This window comes from Filicampus tigris, chromosome 1 (genome assembly GCF_054856515.1).
Source record: "Filicampus tigris isolate MCC_2025a chromosome 1, RoL_Ftig_1.0, whole genome shotgun sequence".
Lineage (NCBI taxonomy): Eukaryota > Metazoa > Chordata > Actinopteri > Syngnathiformes > Syngnathidae > Filicampus > Filicampus tigris.
Window position 1 is genome coordinate 29,663,960 of NC_141217.1, and position 12,970 is coordinate 29,676,929.

The window sequence follows — 12,970 nt, forward strand, 5'->3', positions numbered from 1 at the left end:
ATACAGGAGCGTCGTAGACCTAAATGTTTATCAAAAACGAGACGGTAGTTGTATTCCTAAAGTTGTAAAATTTCATGAAAAAAAAGACAGTTTTCCAAAAATATAGTACAGATTTTACAGTGGGAAAAAAACAACAACTTCAAATTATACAATCATATAGTCAACATATTACGAGAAAAATAGAAACAATTATCCGAGACTAAAGACGGAATACACCACAAGAAATATCACAGGAGCAAAAAAAACCTTGAATAATTGGTTGATTGATTTATTGTCAGTGTATGAGCTGTGGATAGGCTCCAGCAAGCTTGCGAACCTTGTGAGGATAAGCGGTTTGGATAATGGATGGATGGATGTACGGTATGTATTGTGATGTACTAAAATAATTCTATATACACATTTAAACATTCTAATCATAAGGTTAAGTAATCAAGGTTGATTAATTAGAATTGGAATTCTGTAATTTCCAATAAGTGAAAAATTATCAAGATTACAACAAACAATTTTAACTATTTTACTATATTCCTGATGAGTAACGCCCCACCCCCCAACACCATACTCGGACATAGATATTATCAAAAGGGAACCATCATGCCTAGGGTGCATGAAATAGGCTATTTCTATATCGCGGATTTCACTTATTGCGGGGGTGGTATGGAACGTAGCGTCTGCGATGTAGGGGGCTCGCCAAAAATGTCAACTTGATGAGGAAACTTTCGCCCCCAGCGCGGGCGAGGGGAAGTGCAACCGTGTGTGTGGCTCTAAAGGCTTCGAAGCCCGGATGGAGTGGAGATGAGCAGCCATTGGGGAAGTCGTGTACTGTACTGGGCTTTAACATAACACAAGGGGTATCTCTCGCTCTCTGGAATAAAATCGTAAAAAGTAAAAAAGGGACGACCATAGACCTTGCCGCGGCAGGAGAACCCCTCTGTGACTCATTGCCGGAACTTGAAAACTCCCAGAAGGACTTCTTTTGGGAGGGGGACAAGCGTGCAAGTTGAGGAAAGGCGCACAGCGGAAAAGGAGCACCACAGCTGAGCTACTAGCGCGGCGCTAAGCGGCACTGCTAGCCACACTGCTAACAGGCAGCAAGAAGTGGCAAGTACAGCCTGGCAGCTGCTAACTCGCTTCCCCACATCACGGATCTTGAAATCCAGTCAGCGGGCCGGGCTCTGAGAGAATCCAGGGACTTGCTTCATGAATTATGTCTGCCACAAGCATTGACCCTCAGGTAGGACACGCCAAATCGCTTCGCCTGTGGAAAGCTGGCCAGCTAGCCGCCTGCTAACTTTATCGACACCGACCGACGCGGCTATGGTGGGCTAGTGGTGGCTGCCTGCTCCTTGTCAGCGCTGGACATCACGAGCAAGTTGGAAGCGTTCACGTAACTTGAATCCAAGGGAAATGGCGTTGTTGTACACGCTAAGGCGATTGATACATACGCGTTTGCGTGCCAATGAGTAAAAGTCCCGACACACTATCAGTATGCCACCAGTGACTTCCCGAAACGCTAAAGCTAACCAGTAGAACATTGCTAAATCGCAGCGTTTCAGTCATGATGTAGCACAGTGCTACTCAAACTTTGGACACCCAAGAGCACCCCAAACAACATACTCGGCTCTCTGACTACCACTAGAATAACCAACATCAACATACAGAAGTGGAGTAGGCCTAAATATTGATCAGAAACGAGACAGCAGTTGTATTCTTATGGGCGTACTTTTACGAGACAAAAGCAGCAATTTTCCGAGAATAAACACGGAACGGGAAATTGTACATAAATGAAGTCATTATCTTACGAGAAAAAAATTATTTTGTGATACTATGTGGGGAAACAGCATGTTAAGATGTACAGGAATAAAGAAATATTACCCGGGGAAAAAACCCAGGACTAAGATGGAATGCTACAATAAATATCTAAAAATGAATTAAGATGAGAATAAAAAACTCAACATGAAATAAATAAGTCGTTAACTTGTATTACATGAAATTTCGGTCTTATGTTTTTCTTGAAATTGGCTGTTCTCACTGCCAAACGTTTTCTTCAGTGAAGTCCGAAAAAACATGATTGGGTGACAGGATATCGTTTCCTTCCACTTGGTGTCACTTCAGAATTATGTTTTGTTAGAAGTTGTCATGAGCCTAAGCAATGTTAGCCCATAAGTGATTTTTTAAAAAAAAATTTAAAAAAATAACATGGCAATGACTCAGCATAACAGTAGCAGGTTGCAAAATATCATTCTGCGGGCTGCAAATGGCCCCTGGGCCGCAAGTTTGAGACCCCTGCCTGAAAGTATTTCGACATGGCAGACATTTCTCCTACTTGGAAGTTATTGTGTAAGGTTAATGACGTGGTATCGGTGTCATAAAATCGGAGCATTTACAGACATACCGTATCGACATGGGTGTCGATGCTAATATTGGTATCAGTGCAACCTTAATGTGTATGGATAGTTCGGTGTTTCCCAACCTTTGTTAAGCAAAGGCACATATTTTACATTACAAACATCAGACGGTACAACACTCCAGAAAAATGTTGCAACAAATACTGTATACATACTGTACTGAAATAATGATGATCTTGTTTTAATTTACTCATGAATTGATGTAGTATGAAATCTGAGCCTATTTGGTTAGGTCACAAAGTTATTATGGCGGCATATGAATGGCAACAGGCAAGATATACAGGGTACAGTAATTGTACTTTGCATTTGCCCTCTAGTGGAAAAACATTTAATTGTTCTGCCTGTCACTATGCATTGCTGGGATAGTAAGCTGGATCATTTCCAACAACACACCCGATGATCTTTAACTGCACACTCATCCCGCGGTACAGTGTTTGGTTGGGAATCACTGGTATAGTTAAAGGGTACAAGCTCACACTATGTACAGATAACTTTTCTACTTTGTCCCCCCCCTCCTCTTGTTCTTATGTGACTCCAGCGATCAAAGGGACAAGCTTCTAAAGGTGAGTTGTATTGTCTTCACTTTAGAACCGGTACCTGTGTGTTGCATTTAAAGCAAATGGTATTCAACATAAATGAGTGCGGCCCCAAAAAAATTGTTTTAAAAAAGTTTGCTTTTAAAATTAATGCTCATTATGGCATACAGTTGAACTTTGCTGTTCCTGGGGGATCGGGACCGGGTTGGTCTGTGAATGTTGAAAACTTGCGTATAATTGACACCCATTGAAATGCGTTGAGGGTGGGGTGGGGGTTGGGGGGGTGAGTGGTGGGGTGCAATCAAACCCCCACAAATTCTTAAAAATAACAAAGATAAACATTGACTATATGTGAAAAACGGGGGCAAATTCCAGAAAAACAACTCCAGAAAAACAAGAAATATTGAAAAAAAATCTGTGAATTCACAGTTGCCGTAGTTGGTTGACTATACTGCACTCCAAAAGACTTTCACAAAGGTGGATTGCAAATGAGATTGGTCAATGTACACACGCGCATGCACGCACACACACGCACGTACACACACACACACACACACACACACTTATGTCATTTTAATGCATTTAAAATATGTACAGTGCATAGGGTATAGTTTTGGTTCCATTTTAAAAGGCACTAAAGATTTACAGCTAAAAAATTTAAGGCCAAAGTATCACCATCAATTTAAGTTGCTCCCTCATTTATAAACATGTCAGGAATGATGGTTTAAGTTGCAAAGTTTAACTTTTTAATTTTGTGTCTGAGGATTGTGCCCTTTGAAAAAAAACAAACACCTTTTGTTATCCAAACATGTATTAACAAAGGTTGTTTTGTTACAGTGCAAAATGGTTCGCTGCATCAGAAGGAGACAGTCCATGACAATGACTTTGAGCCATACCTCACTGGTCAATCAACTCAGGTAAACCCCATTCCATAAGAATAGAACAAATAAAACATAATATGTGCTAATGTTGCTTCTCTGCTCACGTCGTGCATCAAGAACAACAGTTACCAGTCCATCACCGATCCTTACCTGTCCAGTTACTACGCTCCCTCCATCGGCTTTCCGTACCCACTCAATGAGGCTCCTTGGTCCACAGGCGGGGATCCTCCAATTCCATACCTCACCCCCTACGGACCTTTGAGCAATGGCGACCATCATTTCCTGCCGGACACGGTGTTTGGCCAGCCAGGCGGCCTGGGAAGCAGCATTTACCCTCACAGGTTCAATTTTTTCCCCGAAAACACGACCTTTTCCGCTTGGGGGACGAGCGGCTCCCAGGGCCAGCAGACTCAAAGCTCAGCCTACGGCGGCAGCTACAGCTACCCGCCCAGCTCTCTCGGGGGCACTATTGTGCCTGACGGTCAGACGGGCTTTCACAGTGACACGCTCAACAAAGCCCCCGGTATGAACAGTCTCGAGCAGGGCATGGTGGGTTTGAAGATCGGGGGGGATGTCACCGGCCAGGCGTCCGCCGTCAAGGCTGTGGGCTCTGTGATTGGTGGAGCCGCCGTAGCAGCCACGGGGAACGGAGCCACGCCCATCGGAATGCCCCCACCCAAACCCACTTCCTGGGCAGCCATCGCCAGCAAGCCCGCCAAGCCGCAGCAGCTGAAAGCTAAGGTGAAGCCGGGGCTGACTAGCCCGGGGGGGGCTCTGCCCCCGCCGCCCATCAAACACAACTTGAACATTGGCACTTGGGAAAAGGGACCTGTGACCAAAGTGGCCATGGCCACTCTGCAGCAGCAGCAGCAGCAGCCTCACGGTTTGCCTCATGCCATGCCCCATCAAGCCCCCATGCAGCCACCCCCTCCCCCCTCTCTGGTGCAGCCTCAGATGCAGCCCATGGCCTTACAGCACCAACCGCCCCACCACCAGCACCACCCACCACCCACTCAGCCCTACCAAAACCACACCCAGCCCCCGCAGGCCCAAACCCGTTGGGTGGCCCCACGCAACCGCAACCAAGTCTACGGGCAGGGAGTTCCTGGCCACGACTGTGGCGGGATGATGGGTATGCTCGGTAGCGCAAACTGCGGCCCCCAAGCTTGTGCCAGCCAGGGACCTGGTGGCGAGTCCCACCCGGTGCTGGACAAGCTTCGTGCTTCCCACAGTTATAACCCCAAGGACTTTGAATGGAACCTGAAGAACGGGCGCGTGTTCATCATTAAAAGCTACTCCGAGGACGATATCCATCGCTCCATCAAGTACTCCATCTGGTGCAGCACGGAGCACGGCAACAAGCGACTGGACTCGGCCTTCCGTGCCATGAACGGCAAAGGCCCCGTATATCTGCTCTTCAGCGTCAATGGCAGCGGCCATTTTTGCGGCGTGGCCGAGATGCGTTCGCCAGTGGACTACGGCACCAGTGCCGGTGTTTGGGCACAGGACAAGTGGAAGGGCAAGTTTGACGTAGACTGGTTGTTTGTTAAGGACGTGCCTAATAGCCAGCTGCGTCACATCCGCCTGGAGAACAACGACAACAAGCCGGTGACCAACTCCCGCGACACGCAGGAGGTTCCTCTGGAGAAGGCCAAGCAGGTGCTCAAGATTATCACCACCTACAAACACACCACCTCCATCTTTGATGACTTCTCTCACTATGAGAAGAGACAGGAAGAAGAGGAGGAGGTGCGCAAGGTGGGTGCATTTGCCTCACAATCCAACATTTTTGAGATGACGTTTGTTTGAAATAACGGCAGGGTGTTTAAAAGCGTGACTAAATTTTAAAATCCATCTAATAATTTTATTCTCAAGGGTTTGGCAAGACATCGTTTTAGGGAGAAATGCACATACTGTCAAGGCCCGGGAGCCAGATCCGGCCCGCAACCTAATTTTATGTGGCCCGCGAAGGCAAATCATGTGCGTCAACTTCACATTTCTTGCTAATTGTTTTCACTTTTAACAACACTGAGATGCTGCAATGTGTTATTTGTCACCAATCCTCCCCTTAAATAATTGAACATTTACTTACCTGCGTCTAATTTCAAAACTAGCTATCCATCAATTTGTTGAGTAAATGTGATCATATACGGCGATCATACTTTTTATATGGGTTCACACTTCACAGTTGTAACGGCCCTTTTTTGTGGCCCCCGACAAAAAAATGAGTTTGACACTCCTGCTCTGCACTCACAGTGGCTGACGGTAAAGCCAGTTAACAGCAACTGGACGTCCTCATTTGCTCACTTCTGCGTCTCTCAACAGGTCAGGCCTATAAAGGCAAGTACACATTCATGGTCACAGCTATGCCAGTTCTGAATGTGAGGATACATGCACAAAGCTTAAAAAAAAAAAAAAGATATTATATATATATATATGTATATATATATGTATATATATATATATATATATATATATATATATGTATATATATATATATATATATATATATATATATATATTAGATATATATATATATATATATATATATTAGATATATATCTAATATCTATAATATATATATATATATATATATATATATATATATATATATATATACACACACATATACACATATATATTAGGTATGTGACAACTGACTCGTTTCCACCATTTTTCGTGAGGCCATTTTCGTGTGATCACGTCGCTCCGGTCTGTTTTGCACTCCTCTCAGAAAAATTAGGTCTGGCTTGTTAAAGATGTTTTCCATGTCCTCTGGCGCCTTGTTTTCAATTTGATTATTTTCATTCAGTATTTCCATGTTCATCACACGCACGGCGGGATACTCATGTTTGACGGCGCAAAAAGTGTTGAAAACTAGCTGGCATATTTATATCGACCTATCACAAATAATTTTGAGGGCTTTAGGGAACATGCAGACGAAGTTTCATCTAATTTGTACGATGCCGAAGAATGTAATGCGATGCCAAAATTTGTGTCGCCTGACATTGAATGGGGGTGGAGATATCTGGCTAAATCTTGTCACACACACACTATCAGTTCCGTGTTTTGTTCTCAAATGCAGCATGCGCTTCTCCCAGTTACATACGTCAAACATAGATGTGAGGCGTGTGTGAGTTTGTGATGTGACTCGATTCTGGAAATACTCATTCGGCATTTGTTTTTAACAACCAATTAATGCTTATTGTTGTTTTTTCACTTTTTTTTTTTTAATCACACTTTGAATTCCGCCATGAAAGCTTTTTCATACATCAGAATCCTGTGCGAGCAGGTTCTGCCTGCGGCAGCCAATGGCAGTCCAGACCCTCCTTACAACAAAGCTCCGTCACAGCTCCTCTTCCACCAGGCCAAGAAGGATCAATGATGTCTGCACGCATTCGCTGCTATGGTGTCTTGGCCAGAAAGGTCCCGCTAGCTAATATAAACTTGCTTTAATACAACCAGTGTAAACAAAATATATTTGGATAACATTTTCTTGATAAACCATACATATTTTTCCTTCTGAGCACCACAGGTACACGTTAAAGCAGCACTGGGCAAGAATTTGACCTTAATAACATTTTTTCACAACTCTTCTGATAAAACATTGACTTACAAGTAGTTGAATGAGACTTTTACCATGCCCTGAGGGGGTCTGTATCATTTTTACTGGCGCTAAGCAACTTTGAGGAGGATGGGAGCAACACTGGCACACCAAAAAAAAAATACAAATGTCCTGAATTGCTTTACGGCATACTCACTTCCTCCTTTAGCTATAAGGACGGAAGTCGATTTGAAAGTCTACGCGCTATTACTGGTGTCATGGCAGAAGCCCCAAAACAAACAAAAAAACAAAAGTATTGTTTGAACAAATTATATTCATTACCTCATCGCTATTCATCTTTCACACAGCCACTGGAAATAGAAATATAATTCAGTCCAATTTGCAGGCCAGTGAGAGCTCAGGATTTCACAACACTATGCGCTGGCACGCATGGGAAGTGTGGTTGACTTGTCAAAACACTACCGCTTTTGTCCACATGACGCCGCCATAATCAACAAAAACTGACATATGACACTGTTGCTTTAAGATAGCAGAGACTATGTCTAGGTTCACACCGTAGGCGAATGCGACCCAGATTGGATTTTCTTTTATGCCCATGTGTATATATGACCTGTATCAGATTTTTTTTTTTTTTTTTTAATTGACATCCGGAGCCCAAGATGCACTACGTATGGGCGGAGGGAGAGTGCTGGCAGCGGGGAGATCGAATCTGCAAAGTTATTTCGAATAACAGTATTGACTTTATATTTGACTTTAATTTAATCCTACTTGAAACATGAAGTCTAAAAGTGGACATTCATGGTAATGGTAGTAATTCAGCCAGGGATCAGATCGGTTCATTTTTTACACGCGGTTATGACGTGACGTCATCTTTAGTGACGTCTCCATGAAATGAGATCGAAAAGCCTCTCCTCATAATTTCCACCAAATACTATATTTCTACCTCCTACCGAATCGCTCCACTGTAGAAATGCCCCGACACTTTGTACCACATTTACTTCGGTAAACACTACGTCATGAATGACGTTTCTTCTTCTGCACATGCGGGTCACTTTGGCAACGCACGTTCACACACCAGACAGACTGAGGTCGTATTTATGATTGTAATATGAACGCTTACACAAAACAATATGACCCTAGCCTGACCTGAGAGTGGTAATATATAGTTTGAAGCCTCTTTTTGAAGAATATTCATCATTTATATCTGCCAAACATCCACTTGTGATCAAGTGAGTTGAGTTACTCGCCACCAATCAGCGCTCTCATTTCAAGTTTGCCCTCACAAGGCAAAGCAAAAAATGGGCTGATTGACGGCTCGTATCTGGCAAACCTTGTAAGTGGGGATGCTCGTTGGTGAAAGGTGCCATTGTAACTTCTAGCAAAAGTGATTGATCTGGTTCGTCATGTTGGACTGCTGTTGTTTTGAGCACAAGCGTATCTTTGAAATCAAAGTAATATTTTGGTTGCCGTTTCCGCTCATTTCCCTTTTTATTCCTTCCCGTAGACGTTTGAACCTGGTCAGATTCAGAGCCGCTCTCGCTTGGATCAGGTCAGGCAACATTTTTGCTCTACTCTTAGGGTCATTTGCATTTATATATATTGAAACTAATGTCACTTTGTGTTTTTGTTGTTTGTCATTTTTGCCCTAACAGGAGCGCCAAAACAGGAATAAACAATAAAGGACGTTTATTTTTGGCTTAGTCAAGTTACACTAGGACACGATTGATTTAAGACACAGAAGATATGAAATGCAAAAAAAAATCCTTTGTGTTTTCTTCAATTCTGGGAATTTTCTGCCATCAATGAATTTGCTGTCCCTTTTGCCCATGTTCCGTCTACCCCACACGCAACACTTCTTGTGCAGGGATTGAGTTGATTTTGTGTTTTATATGAATTACCTCCACCCACTATAAATTCAATGTTGTTTAAAAATATATATTTTCTTAACATCTCGCCAGACTGGTTGAGTTGTTTCCTGCGCTCACTGTCTCCTCTTGTTTGATCTCCTCAGCTGCATCAGTGTTTGACAGCATCCCCAGAATAAATCTGACACTTTATATTTCCGTACTTTCTCTTCTTTGGCCAGGTTTTACCCCTAAATTGTCCTCGTGGGGGCAGCATTGTCAAGTTGTAGAGGTCTGTGCCAACACGATTGGAGCATCCTAAAAGCAACTAGGAACAGTGTGATAATAAAACTTCAATGATTTAATTTTCATTCACATTGATAAAATCTCTATTTTTTGTGTACTACTGACATCTTACCGGTATTTGTTTGTTTTCTGGAGCCTTAATGTTGTTGCTTTTTCCCTCCCCACTAATAGAACTGCTAACATTGCTGGAAAAATCAGGGATCGTGTGACATCACACAAGACTCGAGACATTTCAGAGGAGGGTTCTGTGAACGAACTAAAAAAAAAAAAAAAAACAACAGAACCACGGATCGTCCTTTTAACAAACAAACATACGAAAAACATAAAATTGTACTGTCCACATCCTTTGGATCTCTGCTTTGTGTTCTTTTTATCTCCAGGGGTGCTTTGTTGCTCGTGCTGCATCCACCTTTTTCCATTTTTACAATCAAAATTATGTTTTGTTGCTTTGTGTTTTGCTCCAAGAAGTCAGGGGGAGGGCTTGCCCTGTTTGTCACCATTCTGTCTTAATCCTCCTGTATTTTTTAGCCCCTCCCCGACCCTGAAGTTTGCCAAGTCTCATGTTGATCGTCATGCTAAGCTTTAACGTAGGAGCCTATATATTCATGGAGAAAGCCTAAAATGTATAACCTAATAATAACTGTAACTGCTTTACTATCAAGAAAGAAAGGGGGGAAACTGAATGAAGTGTTTTTTTTTGTGGTCTTTTTGTTCATTTGGTTGAGAGCCTGAAATTGTGAATGCAACACGTAATACATCTATTCTGATGACAAAACCTAAATACCAAGTCACCAAAACTACGTGCATGTGCGTGCGTGCTTGTGTATGTGTGAGTGTGAATGTGAGCCTGTGCATGTCAAACTCGAACATGGCCAGTGTGCTGTTCAGTAGGCTAGTGATCAAAAATGTACAACAGTCACTTCTTGCGGCCGTGAGCCATCCACACCTGAAGTGAATCCCAAACACTTCATTTCTCATTTGTGTTTAGACTGATGTCCAAATAAAACTCCATTCATTGATGGCTCCAAATGGATTTTTGCCTTAAAGCGGAACTAAAATATTTGCTTTGCAGCAAAATGTTATATGTGCCATCACAAGTCTAAACACAGAATTCTTATTAAAATTGCGTTTGAGGAACTCAAATTAAGCAGTTGAATCCACACGTTCTTGTCCATTTGGTCTTGTACCGCCATCTGCTGTTGACTAAAGTTGATGTCGAAATGCCCTCGTGCTTGCATTGCAAATATCACGGCTCATCTGTTTTCGGTGTATGTTCACGTGACGTTCGCAATCCAATCCCAGGGCGCTTTGACGTCAATTTAATCGACAAATGCCCCCTGAGAGTGTCGAAAACGGATGGCTTCGTGTGCTTGATTCTTATTCCTCAAACACAAGATTGATCAGAAGACCGTGTTTGGACTAGTGGGGCGCATAGGCGCATATATTGCAAAGAAAATGTTTGCCTTGAGTTCTACTGTAAAGCACAGACGCGATCGCGCTCGTCATTCACACTGCGTTGCTAGACCTTATCCCCGATTTGAAAATGTTGCTTTTAGATTATGAAATTAGTCACTTTATTCTCGTGTGTGTGTTGTGGACTTGTGACGCTACAACATAATTTTATCTGCCTGTCAAGTCTGGTTTCCATGGGAAATGACCTCTTGCCACCCCCCTGTCGCCATGTTGCTTGACCGAGCTGCATAAAGAACGGCCTTCGCATCTTTGCTTGTCTCCATTCGAGTGGTGGGAAAGGTGAGGGGTGTTGTTTTAGTTTTTACGGGGATCCTGGGGGGATTCTTGGTTAGGGTGGGCGGCGGGGGCGGTTGTAATCACTGAGGTTGTTATGTGCTTGTGTTGATGTAGTACAGGATTGACGTGCACGTTAACGGTAAACAGCAGAGGAGTGTGATTAGCCATGAACGGGTCTATCTCAGAGATGAATGACAATTATGAAATGACCACAGTAGTAGTGGAAATATTGTTCAACAGATGTATCTTGTTATTTTTCTTGATAGGAGAAATCAAGCCTTAATAAACTGTCCATTCTAAACGATTTGCTCTTGATCTCATGATTTGTGTGTCGAGTAGCCTTATCCTCGAGTTACCTCAGTATCTATTGTCTAGCCTCGTCTTGCTAATGGATGTTCTTTGATGAAAATGCAACTGCGAAATGCAAATGGACCATGGGTGAGGTCCCAAAACGTGCAATGTTTTAAACACACCTTTCACGATGACTAAGGCGTGAGTTTTCATCGACCATTAGAGTAATTGCCGTGTGCGCGTGTGTGTGTGTGTGTGTGGTGGTGGTGGTGGGGGGGGGGGGGGGGGGGGTTGTTTCTTTGACGGTAGTTGCTAAATAGGATAATTAATCTTTCTCTGTGATAAGATTCACATTCATGGTCATATTTTACTGATCAAGATTCTCCCGTTCTGTTGTCAAGAGTGAGCCTTTCGTGGAGCTATCCGTGGTGCTAAACGACCGCAACACTACGTAAAAATAGACGTATGACGACGTTTTTGTTTTATTCAATGATATTGAACAAATGCATTTTCCCGGATTTTTTTTTTTTTTAATTTGCTTTCAAAACCCTAGCAATGACATGAAACATCCCAAGTTTTCACATCTGACATTTTCCTCACGTCATTGAAATATACACTCGTCGTTTTTATGCACAAATAACAACATACAGAATATTCGGTGCAGCTCAAGACTTTATTCGTCAAATAATTGCAAAGGATCAGACAGGAACAGGAATAAACAAGTTGTACTTGGATTGATTTGAAATATTCTTCCCGTTATTAAGATTAAACGTATTGATAGCTTAATCGCTCACTATACTAACATTGGAAAGATTTTGCCAAATAACACATTAACCATTTAAAAAAAAAGTGTACAATTGGAAAAGTATAGTATTTCAAAACACGGGCAAGTCGTACACTCGACGTCGGACCATTCTTGATCAACTCTGCCTCAGAATAAACGTCAAGACTACTTGAAGTGAATCTCGAATCCCATCTTGTGTGCACTGACAAAAAGAAGCCACTAGATGGCGCTCACGGACTTCGGTTTTCTCTGCACCGACTCCACGGGTCTTTACCACTGCAGTCGTCACGTTGAATCCCTTCAAGCTCGTGTAGAAGGAAGGCCTGCCTGAGCTCTGGGGCCACACAGAAGAAACAGTGTGCTGAGCTGCTGCTGGCCTACTACTTGCACATTGGAAATGTGCAACATGGAGCTAAGAATTGGCTGTAATATTTTCGAGGCTACGGGGCGATTAACGAAGACTCCAAAAGTTAAGGGTTGGAAGCAATAATACGTTTTGCACGAAGCAGCACCTCTTCAATAGAACCTTCTTCCCTGCGGAAAACTTTGATGCCAACGACGTCCAAAGGCAACATTAGCGGCGACGCAGTGACCTCATTCGGAAACAAC

At 43.0% G+C, this 12,970-nt stretch overlaps 1 protein-coding gene across 1 annotated transcript; it reads left to right on the forward strand.

Annotated features, from left to right (window-relative positions):
- The first annotated feature begins 680 nt into the window (after positions 1-680).
- Positions 681-11,590, forward strand: LOC147153494 (YTH domain-containing family protein 1-like). Its single transcript, XM_086030934.1, has 6 exons — positions 681-1,231; positions 2,944-2,968; positions 3,779-3,858; positions 3,940-5,580; positions 8,892-8,936; positions 9,040-11,590. Exons 1-6 carry the CDS (start codon positions 1,205-1,207, stop codon positions 9,064-9,066), a joined length of 1,845 nt encoding a protein of 614 aa, XP_085887060.1. The 5' UTR covers positions 681-1,204; the 3' UTR covers positions 9,067-11,590.
- Positions 11,591-12,970: the final 1,380 nt, after the last annotated feature.

Excerpts from the sequence above, each read along its gene's own strand:
- LOC147153494 (XM_086030934.1), top strand. The coding sequence starts at position 1,205 with ATGTCTGCCACAAGCATTGACCCTCAG. Across the intron at positions 2,969-3,778 it reads AAAGGGACAAGCTTCTAAAG|TGCAAAATGGTTCGCTGCAT; the intron begins GTGAGTTGTATT and ends GTTTTGTTACAG. Across the intron at positions 8,937-9,039 it reads GCCGCTCTCGCTTGGATCAG|GAGCGCCAAAACAGGAATAA; the intron begins GTCAGGCAACAT and ends TTGCCCTAACAG.